At 46.5% G+C, this 17,447-nt stretch overlaps 3 protein-coding genes across 3 annotated transcripts in view; 2 read left to right on the top strand and 1 right to left on the bottom strand.

Moving 5' to 3' along the window:
• Nucleotides 1-1,512: 1,512 nt before the first annotated feature.
• Nucleotides 1,513-10,096, bottom strand: LOC144485783 (uncharacterized). The gene is made up of 5 exons (XM_078203868.1): nt 10,003-10,096; nt 6,786-6,989; nt 4,597-4,605; nt 2,092-2,159; nt 1,513-1,993 (listed from the first exon to the last, which is right to left on the bottom strand). The coding sequence occupies exons 1-5, from the start codon at nt 10,094-10,096 to the stop codon at nt 1,616-1,618; spliced, it is 753 nt and encodes a 250-aa protein (XP_078059994.1). The 3' UTR covers nt 1,513-1,615.
• Nucleotides 10,097-10,565: 469 nt separating this feature from the next.
• Nucleotides 10,566-15,075, top strand: LOC144485782 (uncharacterized). The gene is made up of 3 exons (XM_078203867.1): nt 10,566-11,311; nt 11,875-12,047; nt 15,001-15,075. Exons 1-3 carry the CDS (start codon nt 10,669-10,671, stop codon nt 15,073-15,075), a joined length of 891 nt encoding a protein of 296 aa, XP_078059993.1. The 5' UTR covers nt 10,566-10,668.
• The window catches only part of LOC144485792 (uncharacterized), a 64,637-nt gene continuing 61,579 nt past the window's right edge, over nt 14,390-17,447 (top strand). Inside the window, exons 1-2 of the mRNA XM_078203879.1 lie at nt 14,390-14,444; nt 15,001-16,107. Coding sequence (XP_078060005.1) covers nt 15,110-16,107 — 998 coding nt within the window. The 5' untranslated portion in view covers nt 14,390-14,444; nt 15,001-15,109. The remainder of the gene's footprint in view (nt 14,445-15,000; nt 16,108-17,447) is intronic.

Raw genomic sequence — 17,447 nt, 5'->3', positions numbered from 1 at the left:
CTGAGGTCAGAGGACCCCCCGGCCTGCTACGATTCCTGTGGTGGGTGGGATGGGAGAATTCTCCCCTACACCTTCACAACCTTTCCTCAAAAGCCAACACCTTCATCTTAGGAATGGGCCTGGTGAACTTTCTCTGAACTCATTCCAATGAAAGCATGTCATTCCATAAGTAGGGAGACCAAAACCGCACACAGTATTCCAGCTGCTATCTCAGCAATGTCCTGTGTAGGTGTAGCAAGTTCCCTTTTTCAAACTCCACCCCCTTGCAGTAAAGTCCAACACTCCATTTGCCACCTTCTTTACTTGCTGTACCTTCATCCTATTTTATCACGATTCATGTACAAGGACACCCAGATTCCTCTCTACGGCAGTATTCTTCAGTTTCTGTACATTTATAAATTGTTTGCTTCTCTATTCTTCCTGCCAAAGTGGAAAAGCTCCCACTTTCCCGCACTATACTCCATCTGCCATTTTTCTGTCCATTCAGGTAACTTATCTGTGTCCCTTACAGATTTTTTGTAATAACCTCACAGCTTGCTTTTCTACCTATCTTTGTATCATCAATTCTGGCTTCATCCAAGTCATTGATCAAGGTGGCTGTTTTTCTCTCTCTCAGTTGTGGGTGATATTTGTCTCTATTCTCCTGGAAACTGAATGAATCTTGTTCCAAACTGGGTTCAATATCAGACATTTCAGGGAGTCAGGAATCATTCGCCCCTGAACCTACACTGGTAAAACCCCAGACAGTTCCTCAGTAAGGGTTTTTCTGGTTCCTCACCGTATATTAGTCAGGATACTGAAACCCAGCTTTTTTACAGTCCACTCCTGGAGGTCCCACTCCCTGAGCCGACAACATTCAGCAGTGTCAGTGCTGAAGTTTCACAGTGGGAGTGATTCCCAGAGTAACTGTCAATCAGCTCACCATTGATGTCCAGGTTTGTGTATTTTTAGTTATCCTGATGTCTAACACACACACATCAATAAAACAGGGAATTCCTGCAAACAAACTGCAGCTTCTTCTCTATCTGGAGATCCAATGTTTGTTGAATAATTGTCCCAGCGGTTAACAGGCTCCTGTGAACTCATCCAACTCGTATTTTAATACTGACTTTAACAAATATATATTAAATAGGTTTATTTTAAATAAGTTAAAACCAGCCTTAAAATGGTAGATATAGTATAATAACCATAGTACTTTTCAGACTGGAAACTTTAACCTGCTGTTTCACTTTGATTTAGGAGCAGATCCCAGTTTTACACCAATCTCTGATTCATGTATCCAGCATTCACCGTCATTCTAAAAACAGAAGTTGCTGCAAAATCTCAGTAAGTCTGACAGAATCTGTAAAGTCAGGAACAATTAATGTTTCCAGTTGAATGTGACTCTTCTTCAGTGTCAAAACATTAGATCTGTTTCTCTCTCCAGAGATGCTGTCAGACCTGCTGAGTTTTTACAGCACTTCTTGTTTTTATTTACGAGTTCAGGACTCAGACAAGACAATCCACAATACAAATCTTACAACTGGGCTCGGGTTTATTAACATCAGCAGAAACAGACACCAATGAAAATGGTTGGGACCTCGATGTGATTAACAGCAAAATCCAGTCCTTGCAGTCACTCGTGAACCTGATGGTGTTTCAGCAGGTGAGGTGACTGAGTGAATCCCTTCCCACACACGGAGCAGGTGAATGGCCTGTCCCCAGTGTGAATTCGCTGGTGTGCCTGCAAGTTGGATGACTGAGCGAATCCCTTCCCACACTGAGAGCAGGTGAACGGCCTCTCCCCAGTGTGAACTCGTTGGTGTCTCAGCAGGCTGGATGGATCACAGAATCCCTTTCCACACTGAGAGCAGGTGAATGGCCTCTCCCCAGTGTGAACTGGCTGGTGTCTCAGCAGGCTGGATGAATCACCGAATCCCTTCCCACACTGAGAGCAGGTGAACGGTCTCTCCCCAGTATGAATGCGCTCGTGTGCCCGCAGGCTGGATGACCGAGTGAATCCCTTCCCACACGAGAGCAGGTGAATGGCCTCTCCCCAGTGTGAACTCGCTGGTGTGTCTGCAGGCTGGATGACCGAGTGAATCCCTTCCCACACTGAGAGCAGGTGAATGGCCTCTCCCCAGTGTGGTTGCGCCGATGTGCTTCCAGCTGTGATGGGGCTCTGTATCTCTTCCCACAGTCCCCACATTTCCATGGTTTCTCCATGGTGCAGGTGTCCTTGCCTCTCTCTTGGGTGGACAATCAGTTGAAGCCTCGTCCACACACAGAACACGGGTACCGTCTCTACCCGCTGTGAATGGTGTGGTATTTATTCAGGCTGTGTAACTGGTTAAAGCTCTTTAGTCCGAGCACTAGAACACTCTCACTCGAGTGTGGCAGTGTGTTGGTGCTTTTCCAGTCACACTGATGTTTGAAATCTTTTCAAATCAACAGACTGGACAATCATTTCTCCTTCTAGATTCAAAGTCCGATGATATTCAGCTCCCAAGGAATATGACTCTGTCAGATCTGACGTGATGTTTGAGATTTCGGCCTGTGATTCCTCTTTCAATATCCTGTAAAACAAGTTTACAAAAGTCATCAGTGTCAGTACAGGATAGAAATTCAGAACAGACAATTCTAGTTTCTATGGAACATTCTTTCCTCTCCCATTCCTCAAAAGCTGTAAATCTCCATCCCACACACTCTCCCTCCATTCTCACTCTGCTGTATCTAATATTCACCCTCCCAATTCTCCTGAAGGTGTTGATTGAGGCTGATTGACAGATCCATGCTCACTGCTTCCTGTCCTGGACACAGAGACCATAACAAATAGGAGCTGCAGTCGGCCATTTGGCCCATCGAGCCTTTTAAACTATTCAATGAGATAATTCGTTCATCTACCTCAGCATCATTCTCCCCACACTAAACCCATATCCCTTGATCTCCTCAATATCGAGAAACCAATCAATCAAACTCTTGAAAATAGTTGATGACTGAGGCTTCACTGTCCTCAGGGGTTGAGAATTCCAAATCTTTACCACATCCTTGAGTGAAGAAATCCCCCCACATCTTAGCTTTTGCTCCATCTTCTTGTCTGTTCCCCATAACCTTTGACACTCTTGTCAGTCAAAAATCTGTCTAACTGGAATATATTCAATGATCCTCAGCCTCCACTGGTCCCTGTGGAAGAGAAATCCAAAAGACTAACAGTCCTCTGAGGGAAGAGATGTCTGGAAAGATATAACGTAGCTACAGTTCCATATTACAAGATATTCAGATCCCAAGGAATATGACTCTGTCTCGATGTGACGGTTGAGATTTTTGCCTGTGATTCCTCGTTCAAAATCTTGTGAAATGAGTTTGCAAAAGTCATCACAGTTAATATAGGATAGAAATTCAGAGCAGACAATTCTAGTTTCTATGGAACATTCTTTCCTATTTCATTCCCAAAAAGTTGTAAATCTCCATCCATATCAATGGATTCTCATCTGGTGTTGTGAGACTTCTTACTGTGCTTACCCAGTCCAACGCCGGCATCTCCACACTCTGAGTGGAAACAGAGAGAAGTAGGAGAGGCCGGAGGTGAGGAGAGAGATTTTATTCACCAACAACTCAACAGGAACTTTGACAGAATTTCCAAACCCTGTGAACACCATCAGCTCCAAGTTCCTCTCCAACCCACACACCATCCTGACTTGTCTGACATCCAGTACTGAAACAACAGAAATTTATTTCATTTAAATACTGGGAAGACTGAACCCATTGTGTTCAGTCCCCGCTACAAACTCCACTCCCTCACCAACAACTTTATCTCTCCTCCTGGCAACTGTCTGAGGCTGAACCAGGCTGTTCACAACCAGGGTGAAATAGTTCATCTCAAGATGAGCTTCCAGCCACATGTCCACATCATCATCAAGACCACCTTCATTCATAGAAGCATTAATAGTAATTAATTTAAAGTAATGAATAATAAAATACAGTGTAGAAGGAGGCCATTCAGCCCATCGAGCCTGCACCGACAACAATCCCTATCCAAGCCCTATCCACATATTTACCTGTTAATTCCCCCTGATACCAAGTGGCAATTTATCATGGCCAATCCGTCTAACCGGCACATCTTTGGACTGTGGGAGGAAACCGGAACACCCAGAGGAAACCCACACAGACACGGGGAGAATGTAGAAACTCTGCACAGACAGCGACCCGAGGCTGGAATCGAACCCGGGTCCCTGGCGCTGTTAGGCAGCTGCACTAACCACTGTGCCACCGGGTCACATGTCAGTGCCATCGCCCGACTCCAGCCCTGTCTCAGCTCATCAGGAACCCTCACCCATTCCATTGTGACGTCACACCCTCACCCATTCCATTGTGACATCACACTCTCACCCATTCCATTGTGACGTCACACGCTCACCCATTCCATTGTGACGTCAGGGCTTCACTCTCCGATCACAATCCCTGCCGGCCTCCCACATGCAGCCTCAATGGCGGCAGTCAGCCCGGGTCTAACACTACAAGCTGCCGCTCCATTGGGTACAAAGGGGGGAACCGGGAAGTTCATTTCCGGGGTTTGGGTTTGAACAACATGTTTACAATGGTTTAGATAAGGTGGACAAAGAAAAGCTGTTCCCATTAGCTGATGGGACAAGGACGAGGGGGGACACAGATTTCTTGTTTTGGGTCAGGGATGCAAGGGGGTGATGGAGGGGTATGGGGGGGGAGATGTGAGGAAGAATATTCTGATGCAGCGAATGTTAATGACCTGGAACTCGCTGCCTATGAGGGTGGAGGAAGTGGAGACAATAAACAATTAAAAAGGAAATTGGATGGGCATTTGGGATGTTCCAAACAGAACGAAGAACAAAGAAAATTACAGCACAGAAACAAGCCCTTTGGCCCTCCAAGCCTGGAGCAACCATGCTGCCCGTCTGAACTAAAACCCCCTACCCTTCCGGGGACCATATCCCTCTATTAACAGGGGGTTGGAGTTTAAGAGCCGTGGGGTTATGCTGCAACTGTACAGGACCTTGGTGAGACCACATTTGGAATATTGTGTGCAGTTCTGGTCAACTCACTATAAGAAGGATGTGGAAGCGCTGGAAAGAGTGCAGGGGAGATTTACCAGGATGCTGCCTGGTTTGGAGGGTAGGTCTTATGAGGAAAGGTTGAGCGAGCTAGGGCTGTTCTCTCTGGAGCGGAGGAGGCTGAGGGGAGACTTAATAGAGGTTTATAAAATGATGAAGGGGATAGATAGAGTGAACGTTCAAAGACTATTTCCTCGGGTGGATGGAGCTATTACAAGGGGGCATAACTATAGGGTTCATGGTGCGAGATATAGGAAGGATATCAGAGGTAGGTTCTTTACGCAGAGAGTGGTTGGGCTGTGGAATGGACTGCCTGCAGTGATAGTGGAGTCAGACACTTTAGGAACATTTAAGCGGTTATTGGATAGGCACATGGAGCACACCAGGATGATAGGGAGTGGGATAGCTTGATCTTGGTTTCAGATAAAGCTCGGCACAACATTGTGGGCCGAAGGGCCTGTTCTGTGCTGTACTGTTCTACTATTCCTATGCTATTCATATATTTGTCAAGATACATCTTAAAAGTCACTATCGTATCTGTTTACACTATCTTCCCCGGCAACGGGTTCCAGGCACTCACCACCCTCTGTGTAAAAAACCTGCCTTGTACATCTCCTTTAAACCTTGCCCCGCGCACCTTAAACCAATGCCCCTAGTAATTGACTCTTCCACCCCGGGAAAAAGCTTCTGATTATCCACTCTGTCCATGCCCCTCATAATCTTGTGGACTTCTTTCAGGTCGCCCCCCCCCCCCTCAACCTCTGTTGTTCCAGTGAGAACAAACCAAGTTTCTCCAACCTCTCCTCATAGCTAATGCCCTCCACACCAGGCAACATCCTGATAAATATTTTCCGTACCCTCTCCAAAGCCTCCACATCCTTCTGGTAGTGTGGTGACCAGAATTGAACACTAGATTCCAAGTGCGGTCCAACTAAGGTTCTATAAAGCTGCAACATGACTTACCAATTTTTAAACTCAATGCCCCGGCCGATGAAGGCAAGCATGCCATATGCCTTCTTGACTATCTTCTCCACCTGCATTGCCACTTTCAATGACCTGTGTACCTGTACACCTAGATCCCTCTGCCTATGAATACTCTTAAGGGTTCTGCCATTTACTGTATATTTCCCATCTGTATTAGACCTTCCAAAATGCATTACCTCACATTTGTCCGGATTAAACTTCATCGGCCATCTCTCCGCCCAAGTCTCCAACTGATCTATATCCTGCTGTATCCTCTGCCGGTCCCCATCATTATCCGCAATTCCACCAACCTTTGTGTCGTCCACAAACTTACCAATCAAACCAGTTACATTTTCCTCCAAATCATTTATATATATCACAAACAGCAAAAGTCCCAGCACTGATCGCTGAGGAATGTCACTTGTCACAGCCCTCCATTCAGAAATGTACCTTTGCACTGCCAACCTCTGTTTTCTTCTGACTAAATATCTCTAAACTTCCTAACACCCTGTCACTCTGTGATCCTTGTGACATTTGAAACCAGGTATTCGCAAAAAGACTCAAAGAGCATCAGCCCACTGGAGGCTGAGACCGGCCAGTCCAGCACAAAGAAACCCTCTGACCCTCCCCATTGACCAACTGTGAGAATGAACAAAATGCAGTCCTGGATGTAATTGACAGCAGAAACAATAACAGCAGAATCCAACCCCTCGTGCACTTGCTGGTGTCTCAGCAGCCGGGATGAAACTCTGAAACCCTTCCCACACTGAGAGCAGGTGAACGGCCTCTCCCCAGTGTGGACTCGCTGGTGAGTCTGCAAGTCAGATGACTGAGCGAATCCCTTTCCACACTGAGAGCAGATGAATGGTTTCTCCCCAGTGTGAACTCGCTGATGTCTCTGCAGGTGGGTTAACAGAGTGAATCCCTTCCCACACTGAGAGCAGGTGAACGGCCTCTCCCCTGTGTGACGTAGCTGGTGTCTCTGCAGGTCGGCTGACTGAGTGAATTCTTGCCCACACTGAGAGCAGGTGAACGGTCTCTCCCCAGTGTGAAGTCGTTCGTGTGTCCGCAGGGTGGATGACTGAGTGAATCCCTTCCCACACTGACAACAGTTGAATGGCCTCTCTCCAGTGTGAATGCGTTGGTGTCTCTGCAGGTGCGATGACCGAGTGAATCCCTTCCCACACTGAGAGCAGGTGAATGGCCTCTCCCCAGTGTGAACTCGCTGGTGTCTCTGCAGGTCAGATAACTGACTGAATCCCTTCCCACATTGAGAGCAGGTGAATGGCCTCTCCCCAATGTGAACTCGCTGGTGTATCTGTAAACTGGGTAAATGATTAAATCCCTTCTCACACTGAGAGCAGATGAATGGCCTCTCCCCAGTGTGGCTGCGCCGATGAGCTTCCAGCTTAGATGGGGCTCTGTATCCCTTCCCACAGTCCACACATTTCCATGGTTTCTCCATGGTGCAGGTGTCCTTACGTCTCTCTTGAGTGGACAATTCGTTGAAACTTCGTCCACACACAGAACAAGATTACAGTCTCTCCCCGCTGTGAATGGTGTGATATTTATTCAGACTGTGTAATTGGTTAAAGCTCTTTAGTCAGTGCACTGGAACACTCTCACTCGAGTGTGGCAGTGTGTTGATGCTTTTTCACTCACACTGACATTTCAAATCTTTTCAAATCGACAGACTGGACAATCATTTCTCCTTCTGGATTCAAAATCCGATGATATTGAGGTCCCAAGGAATATGACTCTGTCAGATCTAGACGTGACGTTTGAGATTTCGGCCTGTGATTCCTCTTTCAATATCCTGTAAAATGAGTTTCCAAAAGTCATCAGTGTCAATACAGGATAGAAATTCAGAACAGACAATTTCTATGGAACATTCTTTCCTCTCTCATTCCCCAAAAGCTGGAAATCTCCATCCCACACACTCTCTCCCCATTCTCAGCAGGTCTGGCAGCATCTGTATGGAGAGAAAAGAACTGATGTTTCAGAGCTTTGACAAAGGGTCATCTAGACAAGAAACATCAGCTCTTTTCTCTCCTTACAGATGCTGCCAGACCTGCTGAGATTTTCCAGCATTTTCTCTCTTGGTTTCAGATTCCAGCATCCGCAGTAATTTGCTTTTATAAGGCTGCAGATACCTCCTCCCAAGTAACATGCGTGTGCCCAAGACATCACCACTTGTTTCCCTTATTTCTTTAGCACCCATGGTGCTCTCCGCAGTAAACACAGAGGAGAAGTATTCATTAAAAATCTCACCCATCTCCTGTGGCTCCACACACAGATGGCCATACTGATTTTTAAGGTGATCTATTCTCTCTCTAGCCACCCTTTTACTCTTAATATAGCTATGGAACCTCTTGGAATTTTCTGTAATCTTACCTGCCAGGTCCATATCATACCCTCTTTTTGTCCTCCTGATTTCCCTCTTCAGTATTTTCTTACACTTTTTATAGTCAGAGTGATTCACTTGTCCCCAATTGCCTAAACCCAATGTCTGCTTCCTTCTTTTACCTGACCAGAGCCTCAATGTCCCTTGTCTGCCAGAGATCCCTAAATTTACCATTCTTTGCCTTCATCTTAACAGGAATATACTGCCCCTGGACTCTTGATATCACACTTTTAAAACCTCCCATTTGCCAGTCATTCCTTTCCCTTCAAACAAACTCACCGAATCGACATCTGCTCGATCCTGCCTAATGCCCACAAAAGTGGCCCTGCTCCTGTTTAGGGCCTTGACCTGTGGACCTGTCCCATCTTTTTCCAGAACTATTTTGAAACTATTGGTGCTCCCAATAGTGCTCCCTGACTGACATTTCAGTCACTTGCTCGACCTCATTTCTTAACTGTCTAATAGAAAGTGAGTCCAGGAATTGATGATGAAAAATAAGGAGCTGGGAGATGAATTGAACAAGTATTTTGCCTCGGTGTTCACAATAGAGGACACAGTTAAAACTCAGAAACAGCTGGAAATCAGAAAACAGAAGTGTGGGATGAACTCTGAAAAAGCACAATTCCCAGGGAAGTAGTCCTCAGCAAACTGTTGGAGCTGTGGGCTGATGAGTCCTCGGGTCCTGCTGGGCTTCATTCTCGGGTCTTAACAGAGTGAGATAGTTGATGTGTAGTTCAATTTTCTAAAATTCCCCATCGGGAATTGGATAAAGGGAAACCGGTGGATGCGCTGTACTTAGATTTCCAGAAGACATTTGATGAGGTGCCACATGAAAGGTTATTGCAGCAAATAAAAATTCATGCTGTGGGGATAACATATTGGCGTGGATAGAAGATTGGCTAACAGCAAACAGTGGGCAGAAATGGATCATTTTCTGGTTTAAGAGAGAGAGAGACCTGGGCCAATCTTTCCAGAGTCTGCAACCTCCCTGGATTCACTTCCTTTATCTTCAGTTGCTGCAGGTCCCCAATTTCCCCCAGAATGAGAAAAGAAATGGAAAGGGGGAGAAAAGGAAGTGTTTTACTCACAGATGTTGATGTTGTTCAATTTTCTAAAGTTCCCCATCGGGAATTGGATAAAGGAAACCGTCCGTCGCCATTCCCCGCACTGCGCATGCTTCAGGTCCCGCCCCTCATTCACTCAGATTGGTTGGAGGACCAGCCGCTCCTCTTCCTATTGGTCCGGAGCTGCCGTCAATCAGTGCCCGGGCATTGTGATGTGGAGCATGCGCAGTGTCATTGCTGTCCTTGGCGCTTGTTTGTCCCGGAGAAGCGGAGTCAGCGTTAGGCGGTGGCTGGGAGGATTTGGAAACACTTTGTGGATCCGCAAACCCTTCAGAATCATTGTCAGCTCCCTGGTTGAATCTTAAATTCCCTCTGATGTGGCACAGCAAGCCACTCAGTTGTACCCAACTAGTACTTCTCCTCCCACAGACCAGGCATAGGCCTTGACACGGGAAACGGCCTTGTCGACCCTGCAAAGTCAGATTTAGAAAATAAATATTTGAACCTGGTTGTAAACAGCCTGCTTCAGCACCAGAGTGGGATGGTGTCAGTGTCCACGGGGTGGAGTTTGTATCGTGAACTGAAGACAATCGTTTCATGTTTCTCACTCTTTAAATGGAGGAAACTTCTCCTAATCCAGGACAGGATCTCAGTCCAGTCGCGATGCTGTGTGACTTTGAGGTGATGATGTTCACATTCACCTGTGAACCTGGTCTTTCTAAATGGTGGAAGTTGAGGGTTTGGGGGTTTCTGTCTGGTTGTAGATGTATCCTTTCCTTCACCTCTTCTCCTCCCACATCTCTTAATCCCGCCCATCCGCTGCCTCTTCACCTTGAAGCTCTGGTCTTGTATAGGTTCAGACTGGCTCAAAGGTTCCCTTCCCTGAAGGACATTAGTGAACCAGTTGAGTTTTTATGACAATCCATCAGTTTTCTTGGTCTCTTTTTCCCAGTGCCGGCCCCACAAATTACCAGATTCATTCAGCTCCATTTCACAACCTGCCTTTGTGTTTTTGTGGGTTCTCTCTCACTCCCTTTTTTCTTTTTTAAATCAATTTCACAGCATATTCAAAGGTGAGGATTTGCAGTCGGAAAACTGAAACCAAACATCACATCAGGATCTGACAGAGTCGCCCAATTTATCGTAATATGCGTATCATTGGATTTTGAACATGGAAGGAAAAAGCACCGCTCACAGTGGGGAGAAACTGTACACGTGTTCCGTGTGTGGACGAGGATTCAGCCATTTATCTGGCCTGTCAAAACATAAATGCAGTCACAACGGAGAGAAATTGTGGAAATGTGAGTATTGTGGCAAGGGATTCAGTTCCCCATCAGAGCTGGAAATTCATCGACGGTGTCACACTGGGGAGAGACCGTTCACCTGCTCCGAGTGTGGGAAAGGATTCACTCAGTTGTCCCACCTGGTGAGACACCAGCGAATTCACACTGGAGAGAGACCATTCACCTGCTCTGTGTGCAAGGTGGGATTCACTCAGTCAGCCCACCTGGTGTCACACCAGCGAGTTCATACGGGAGAGAGACCGTTCACCTGCTCCGAGTGCAAAATGGGATTCACTCAGTCAACCCACCTGGTGACACACCAGCGAGTTCACACTGGGGAGAGACCATTCACCTGCTCCGAGTGTGGGAAGAAATTCAGCCGGTCGTTTCACCTCCTGATTCATCAGCGAATTCACTCTGGAGAGAGACCATTCACCTGCTCTGAGTGTGAGAAGGCTTTCATTACATCAACAGAACTGTTGACACACCAACGGATTCACACTGAGGATAACCCGTTCACCTGCTCCAAATGTGGGAAGGAATTCGCTAACTCTTCGAACCTGATCTGCCATCAACGGATTCACACTGACGAGAGACCTTTTAAATGCCCAGACTGTGGAAAGTGCTTTAAAAGTTTTGGGAACTTGATGACCCATCAACGGGCTCACACTCGAGTCCGTTCAGATGCTTTCACTGTGGGACTGAGTTCAGACAATCATCTCCTCTCACTGTAAACCAGCGAGTTCACACTGGGGACAAACCATTCATCTGCTTCAAGTGTGGGAAAGGATTCAATCAGTCATCCAACGTGCTGACACACCAGCCAGATTGGAGTTTGCTGTTAATCACATCCAGAACTGAACTATATTTATTGGGCTCTGATGTTAACCATATCCAGAGCAGATTATAAAAAATTTTTAAAATCAACTTTGCTTTAATTTTTGAATGACTTGAATGCTTGAAACCTGTCTCAGAATTCTCTTCATTAACTGGACCATCAATGTGAGGGGAATTAGCATCTTCTGTAATTCCAGAACCAAGAGACACTGATTACCCAGGGATGTTGTTCTGTAATTTACACTATCCCCCAGCAGGGCTCTTCACCCAGGCTGACAAGAGGCAGCTCCGTGTTAGTGATTTGTCATTGCTGCTGTTCCAAATGTTGTTCAATATAGACTCAAGTTTAGAGAAAGGAGTGGAAATGGGTCCTCAGAACTGCTCACTGTCCCTGGAGGGTAATGGTTACTTGAATTTCTCAAACATTGTGGTTTGTAAAGACACTGTTATTTCATCTCCAGTATTAGTCAGAATGGGCTGTATTCTCCACATGATCCGGCTGGAATTATCTGTGTGGGTCTGTGTCTATGAATGAAGATGTCTGTCTGGGTGTGGGTGTGTGTCTATGAATGAAGATATCTGTCTGGGTGTGGGTGTGTGTCTATGAATGAAGATGTCTGTCTGGGTGTGGGTGTGTGTCTATGAATGAAGATGTCTGTCTGGGTGTGGGTGTGTGTCTATGAATGAAGATGTCTGTCTGGGTGTGGGTGTGTGTCTATGAATGAAGATGTCTGTCTGGGTGTGGGTGTGTGTCTATGAATGAAGATGTCTGTCTGGGTGTGGGTGTGTGTCTATGAATGAAGATGTCTGTCTGGGTGTGGGTGTGTGTCTATGAATGAAGACGTCTGTCTGGTTGTGGGTGTGTCTCTATGTTTGCCCATGTCTGTGTAAGAGACAGGGAGAGACAGTGTGTTTGGATCTCTGTGTTTGGATATCTTTATGTGCTGCTCCGTCTTAGATGGTTCCTCTCAAAGCTTCCTCTCCGGGTGATTTGAATAGAATCATTCAGAGATTCTTCATCCTGGGTGAATCCACAGGCTGACCATGTGCTGTGTAAAACCTGACATCCACACCACCAGACCCCACTTTTCCTGGAACAACATCAAGTGTTTGCTGCTTTCCTGATCCTTCCTTTTCCCTCCCTTCTCAATTATATCACTTCTCATGATTCTGAATTTCAGAGAGGACAGACTCATCCCACTGAATGTCCTCCAAGGACAACCGCCTCATCTCAGGAATCAATCCAGTGAAATTTAGTTGCACAAAGACAGTGAGCAGATAGAACAAAGACCAAAAGAGGGAAATAGATAGAGACACAGAGACTGTTCGAGTGAAAGAGACTGAGCGAGAGTTACAGTCATAGTCATACAGTGCAGAAAACACCCTTCGACCCACAGAGTCTGCACCAACAATAGCTACCACTAAACCCCATGCTAATCCTATTTTCCAGCACTTGTCCCATATCCTTACCTGAATGCTATAATATTTCAAGTGCTCATCCAAATACTTTTTAAAGGTTGTTAAGTTTCCAGCCTCCACTACCTTCCCAGGCAGTTTATTACAGATTCCCACCACCCTCTGATTTTTTTTTCTCAACTCTCCTCTGACTCTCTTGCCAGGCACCCTAAAACTATGTCCCCTCATGATTGACCCCTCAACCAAGGGTTCTACTCACCCGGTCCATATCCTTCATAATCTTATTCACCAGTCATGTCCCCCTCAGCCTTCTCTGCTCTAAACACTCCAAACCTATCCAGTCTCCTTATAGCTCAAATGTTCCATCCCAGGCAACATCCTGGTGAATCTCCTCTGTACCCCCTCCAGTGCAATCACATCCTTCCTGGAGTGAGGTGACTAGAACTGCACACGGTACTCCAGCTGTGGCCTAACCAACATTCTGTACACCTCCAACATTATCTCCTTGTTCTTATACTGTATGCCACGACTGATAAAAGCAAGTGTCTCATATGCCTTCTTATCTATTCTATTCACCTGCTCTGTTACCTTAAGTGAATAAGTACCCCAAGATCCATCTGCTCCTCTGATTTTACCTCGTGTCCTTCCATTCATTCATTATTTCTTTGTCTTGTTACTTCTTCCAAAGTGCATCACTTCGCACTTATCAAGATTAAATACCATATTTTTTTATTAATTTGTGGGACATGGGCGTCGCTAGTTGGCCATCCCGAGTTGCCCTTAAGAAGGTGGTGGTGAGCTACCTTCTTGCATCGCTGCAGCTCGTATGCTGTGGGTTTACCTACAATGTGGTTAGGGAGGGAATTCCAGGATTTTGACCCAGTGACTGTGAAGGAATGGTGATATATTTTGAAATCTACCACTGTTCTGCCCATGTGACCAACCCAACTATGTCGTGCTGCAACCTACGGCAGAATGGGGTAGACTCTAAAAGGACCCTGGGTCTCTGGAATGCTCGTCCAGTGACAATCCCACCACGCACATTGGTAGATGTATCAATTGGTGTAATAATTTTATATAGTAACCCTATAGTTCTGATTGTCATTGGATGATAAAATACAATTTTGTGATGAACATTGTCTCCTTCCTATGGCGGTGCTCTTACCCAGCATTCGCAGCGAGAGAGAATGTGCCGTATTGTCACAATATCAGCCGCTTGCGCAGGCGCAGTACCTGATTCCGCGTGGAGCATGCGCTGTGCGGATTCGGACTGGCCCATGCGCAGTGTGGGTGCTGGAGCTGCAGGGAGGCGGGGAAGTAGGTGCAGAGGCTTCAGAAACAGCCAGTGGAGGAGGCCTCAAAACCCAGAATAAGAAACCCCCCCGGGCCCGAGTTTGCACCGACCCGGGGGGTAATTGCAGCAGCTCTAAAATCGGGGAGGTGGTGGTGACATCAGTGACACAGCCTAATGTTCTGGGGACGGGTTCAAATCCCATCATGGAGCTGGGGGGGATTTAATTAGAATTCATAAAACGCTGGAAAATCTGGAATATAATTTCACTTGAGTAACCATTACAGCTGTGAACAATTTAAAAAACCCATCCTGTTTATTCATGGGCATCTGCTGTCTCTCCATAGACTTGTCAACATGCGATTCAGTCTCTAACTGCCCTCCTCAGGGGCAGGAAATAAATGCTGGTCTTGGCAATGAAACCCACATCACATGAAATAGTGAAGGAGAAACACTGATAGACTTGGGTTAATGGCTGTCATCTTTCTCGGGGGCAGGACACAGGCACGGTTATCACTGTCCCTGTGAGAAAATGTGAATTTCTATCCTGGACTGACATTGATAGATTTTGGAGTCTCCTTTTCCAGAGGGTGAGAAGGGGAGGATTTACACACAGTAAACTCAAACCAAGAGAAATATTTGCTTCAATTTTTAACTTTGGACTTTTTTTTTACAGGATATTAGAAGTGCAGGAGTGGAAGGGAGAAAACTCAAACCAAACATCGCATCAGGATCTGACACTATCGCCTAAATTAGTGTAATCTGAATATCATTGGGTTTTGAACATGGAAGGGGAAAGCACGGTTAACAGTGGAGAGAAACCGTACACCTGTTCTGTGTGTGGACGAACATTCAGCCGATCATCTGGCCTGTTGAAACATAAATGCAGTCACAACAGGGAGAAACAATGGAAATGTGGAGACTGTGGGAAGAGATTCAGATTCCCATCTGAACTGAAAACTCATCGACACAATCACACTGGAGAGAGACCATTCACCTGCTCTGAGTGTGGGAAGGGATTCACTACCTCATCCATCTTGCTGACACACCGGCGAGTTCACACTGGGGAGAGACCGTTCACCTGCTCCAAGTGTGGGATGGGATTCATTTGTTCATCCCATCTGCTGAAACACCGGTGGGTTCACACTGGGGAGAGGCCATTCAACTGTCATGAGTGTGGGAAGGGATTCACTACCTCATCAATCCTGCTGACACACCAGAGAGTTCACACTAGAGAGAGACCATTCAGATGCTCTGATTGTGGGAAGGGATTCCCTACCTCTTCTATCCTGCTGAAACACCAGCGAGTTCACACTGGAGAGAGGCCGTTCACCTGCTCTGATTGTGGGAAGGGATTCACTGATTCATCCGACCTGCTGAAACACCAGAGAATTCATAACGGGGAGAGGCCATTTATCTGCTCCGAGTGTGGGAAGAGATTCACTCAATCATTCAACCTCCTAAAACACCAGCGAGGTCACACCGGAGAGAGGCCGTTCACCTGCTCTGAGTGTGGGAGGGGCTTCAGTCAGTCATTCATCTTGTTGAAACACCAGCGAGTTCACACTGGGGAGAGGCCATTCACTTGCTCCAGTTGTGGGAAGGGATTTATTGATTCATCCACCCTGCAGAGACACCAGCGAGTTCACACCGGGGAGAGACCATTCACCTGCTCTGGTTGTGGTAAGAGATTCAGTCAATCATCCAACCTGGTAAAGCACCAGCGAATTCACACTGGGGACAGGCCATTCACCTGCTCCGTGTGTGGGAAGGGATTCACTCAGTCACCTCACCTGCTGAAACACCAGCGTGTTCACGAGTGACTGCAAGGACTGGAGTTTGTTCTTAATCACATCAAGGTCCTGACTATTTTCATTGGTGCCTGTTTCTGCTGATAAATCCTAGCCCAGTTGGAAGGTTTATATTTTGGGTGGAACTCAAATACACAAGCTTTATGTTCAACACAGTGTGATGAATGCTTTTAATACCTCAAACATGTTAGTTCCATTTGAAGGGCTTCCCCCTCTCCCGTCTCCTCCATCCTCACCTCCAACAAGTGTGAGGAGCTGATGGAGCTTCTTTGTCACCAAGATTGAGACAATCTGATCAGCTGCCTCTGCTCCTTCCCTCTCTTCCATTCGCCCACCGGGCCAAACTGTCTTTAAATTTCTTTCTGGCCTGACTCTTGAACTCATAAATACAAACAGGAAGTGCTGTAAAAACACAGCGAGTCTGACAGCACCTCTGGCGAGAGAAACAGATTTAATGTTTTGGGAGGCACGGTAGCACAGTGGTTAGCACTGCTGCTTCACAGCGCCAGGGACCCAGATTTGATTCCCGGCTTGGGTCACTGTCTGTGTGGAGTTTGCACATTCTCCCCATGTCTGCGTGGGTTTCCTCCGGGTGCTCCGGTTTCCTCCCACATTCTGAAAGACGTGCTGGTTAGGCGCATTGACCCGAACAGCTTGTCTGGACTTGCAGAATCTCACTGGCTGTCCTGTCTGGAGACAATACACATCTCTTTAGCCTGTGCTTAATGCTCCCTCCATTCACATTGTTTGTACCTTTAAGACTTGATTATCTGTAAAGACTGCATTCCAATCATTATTCTGTAAATTGAGTTTGTGTCTCTGTATGCCCTGTTTGTGAGCATTTCTCCACTCCACCTGACGAAGGGGCAGCGCTCCAAAAGCTAGTGGCATTTGTGACCAAATAAACCTGTTGGACTTTAACCTGGTGTTGTTAAACCTCTTACTGTCTTTACCCCAGTCAACGCCGGCATCTCCACATCATGGATTCAGTTCTCCAGCTCCTCTCTGCAGACTGACAATAAAACCAATGGCTCTTATTGGGGGTGTTAGGGCCTCCAGCGGGTGTTTGTGAATCCTCCCCGCCCACCTCCCAGGGTTTCCTTCCTTCCCAGAGATCAGAGTCCTCATTGATTTGAGGCCAAAGTGTAACCTCTTATTTATTTTGCACATTCTCCTCGTGTCTGTGTGGGTTTCCTCCGGGTGCTCCGGTTTCCTCCCACAGTCCAAAGATGTGCGGGTTAGGTTGATTGGCCATGCTAAAATTGCCCCTTAGTGTCCTGGGATGCGTAGGTTAGAGGGATTAGTGGGTAAA

The sequence above is a fragment of the Mustelus asterias genome, unplaced genomic scaffold (assembly GCF_964213995.1).
Source record: "Mustelus asterias unplaced genomic scaffold, sMusAst1.hap1.1 HAP1_SCAFFOLD_220, whole genome shotgun sequence".
Lineage (NCBI taxonomy): Eukaryota > Metazoa > Chordata > Chondrichthyes > Carcharhiniformes > Triakidae > Mustelus > Mustelus asterias.
This window is presented reverse-complemented; position numbering and strand designations above follow the sequence as displayed.

Excerpts from the sequence above, each read along its gene's own strand:
- LOC144485783 (XM_078203868.1), bottom strand. The coding sequence starts at position 10,096 with ATGAAACGATTGTCTTCAGTTCACGATACAAACTCCACCCCGTGGACA. Across the intron at positions 6,990-10,002 it reads AGCAGGCTGTTTACAACCAG|GGGAGAGGCCGTTCACCTGC; the intron begins GTTCAAATATTT and ends TACGTCACACAG. Across the intron at positions 1,994-2,091 it reads CATTCACCTGCTCTCAGTGT|CGGTCATCCAGCCTGCGGGC; the intron begins GGGAAGGGATTC and ends AAGGGATTCACT.
- LOC144485782 (XM_078203867.1), top strand. The coding sequence starts at position 10,669 with ATGGAAGGAAAAAGCACCGCTCACAGTGGGGAGAAACTGTACACGTGT. Across the intron at positions 11,312-11,874 it reads CCCGTTCACCTGCTCCAAAT|GGCTCTTCACCCAGGCTGAC; the intron begins GTGGGAAGGAAT and ends ATCCCCCAGCAG. Across the intron at positions 12,048-15,000 it reads TGAATTTCTCAAACATTGTG|GATATTAGAAGTGCAGGAGT; the intron begins GTTTGTAAAGAC and ends TTTTTTTTACAG.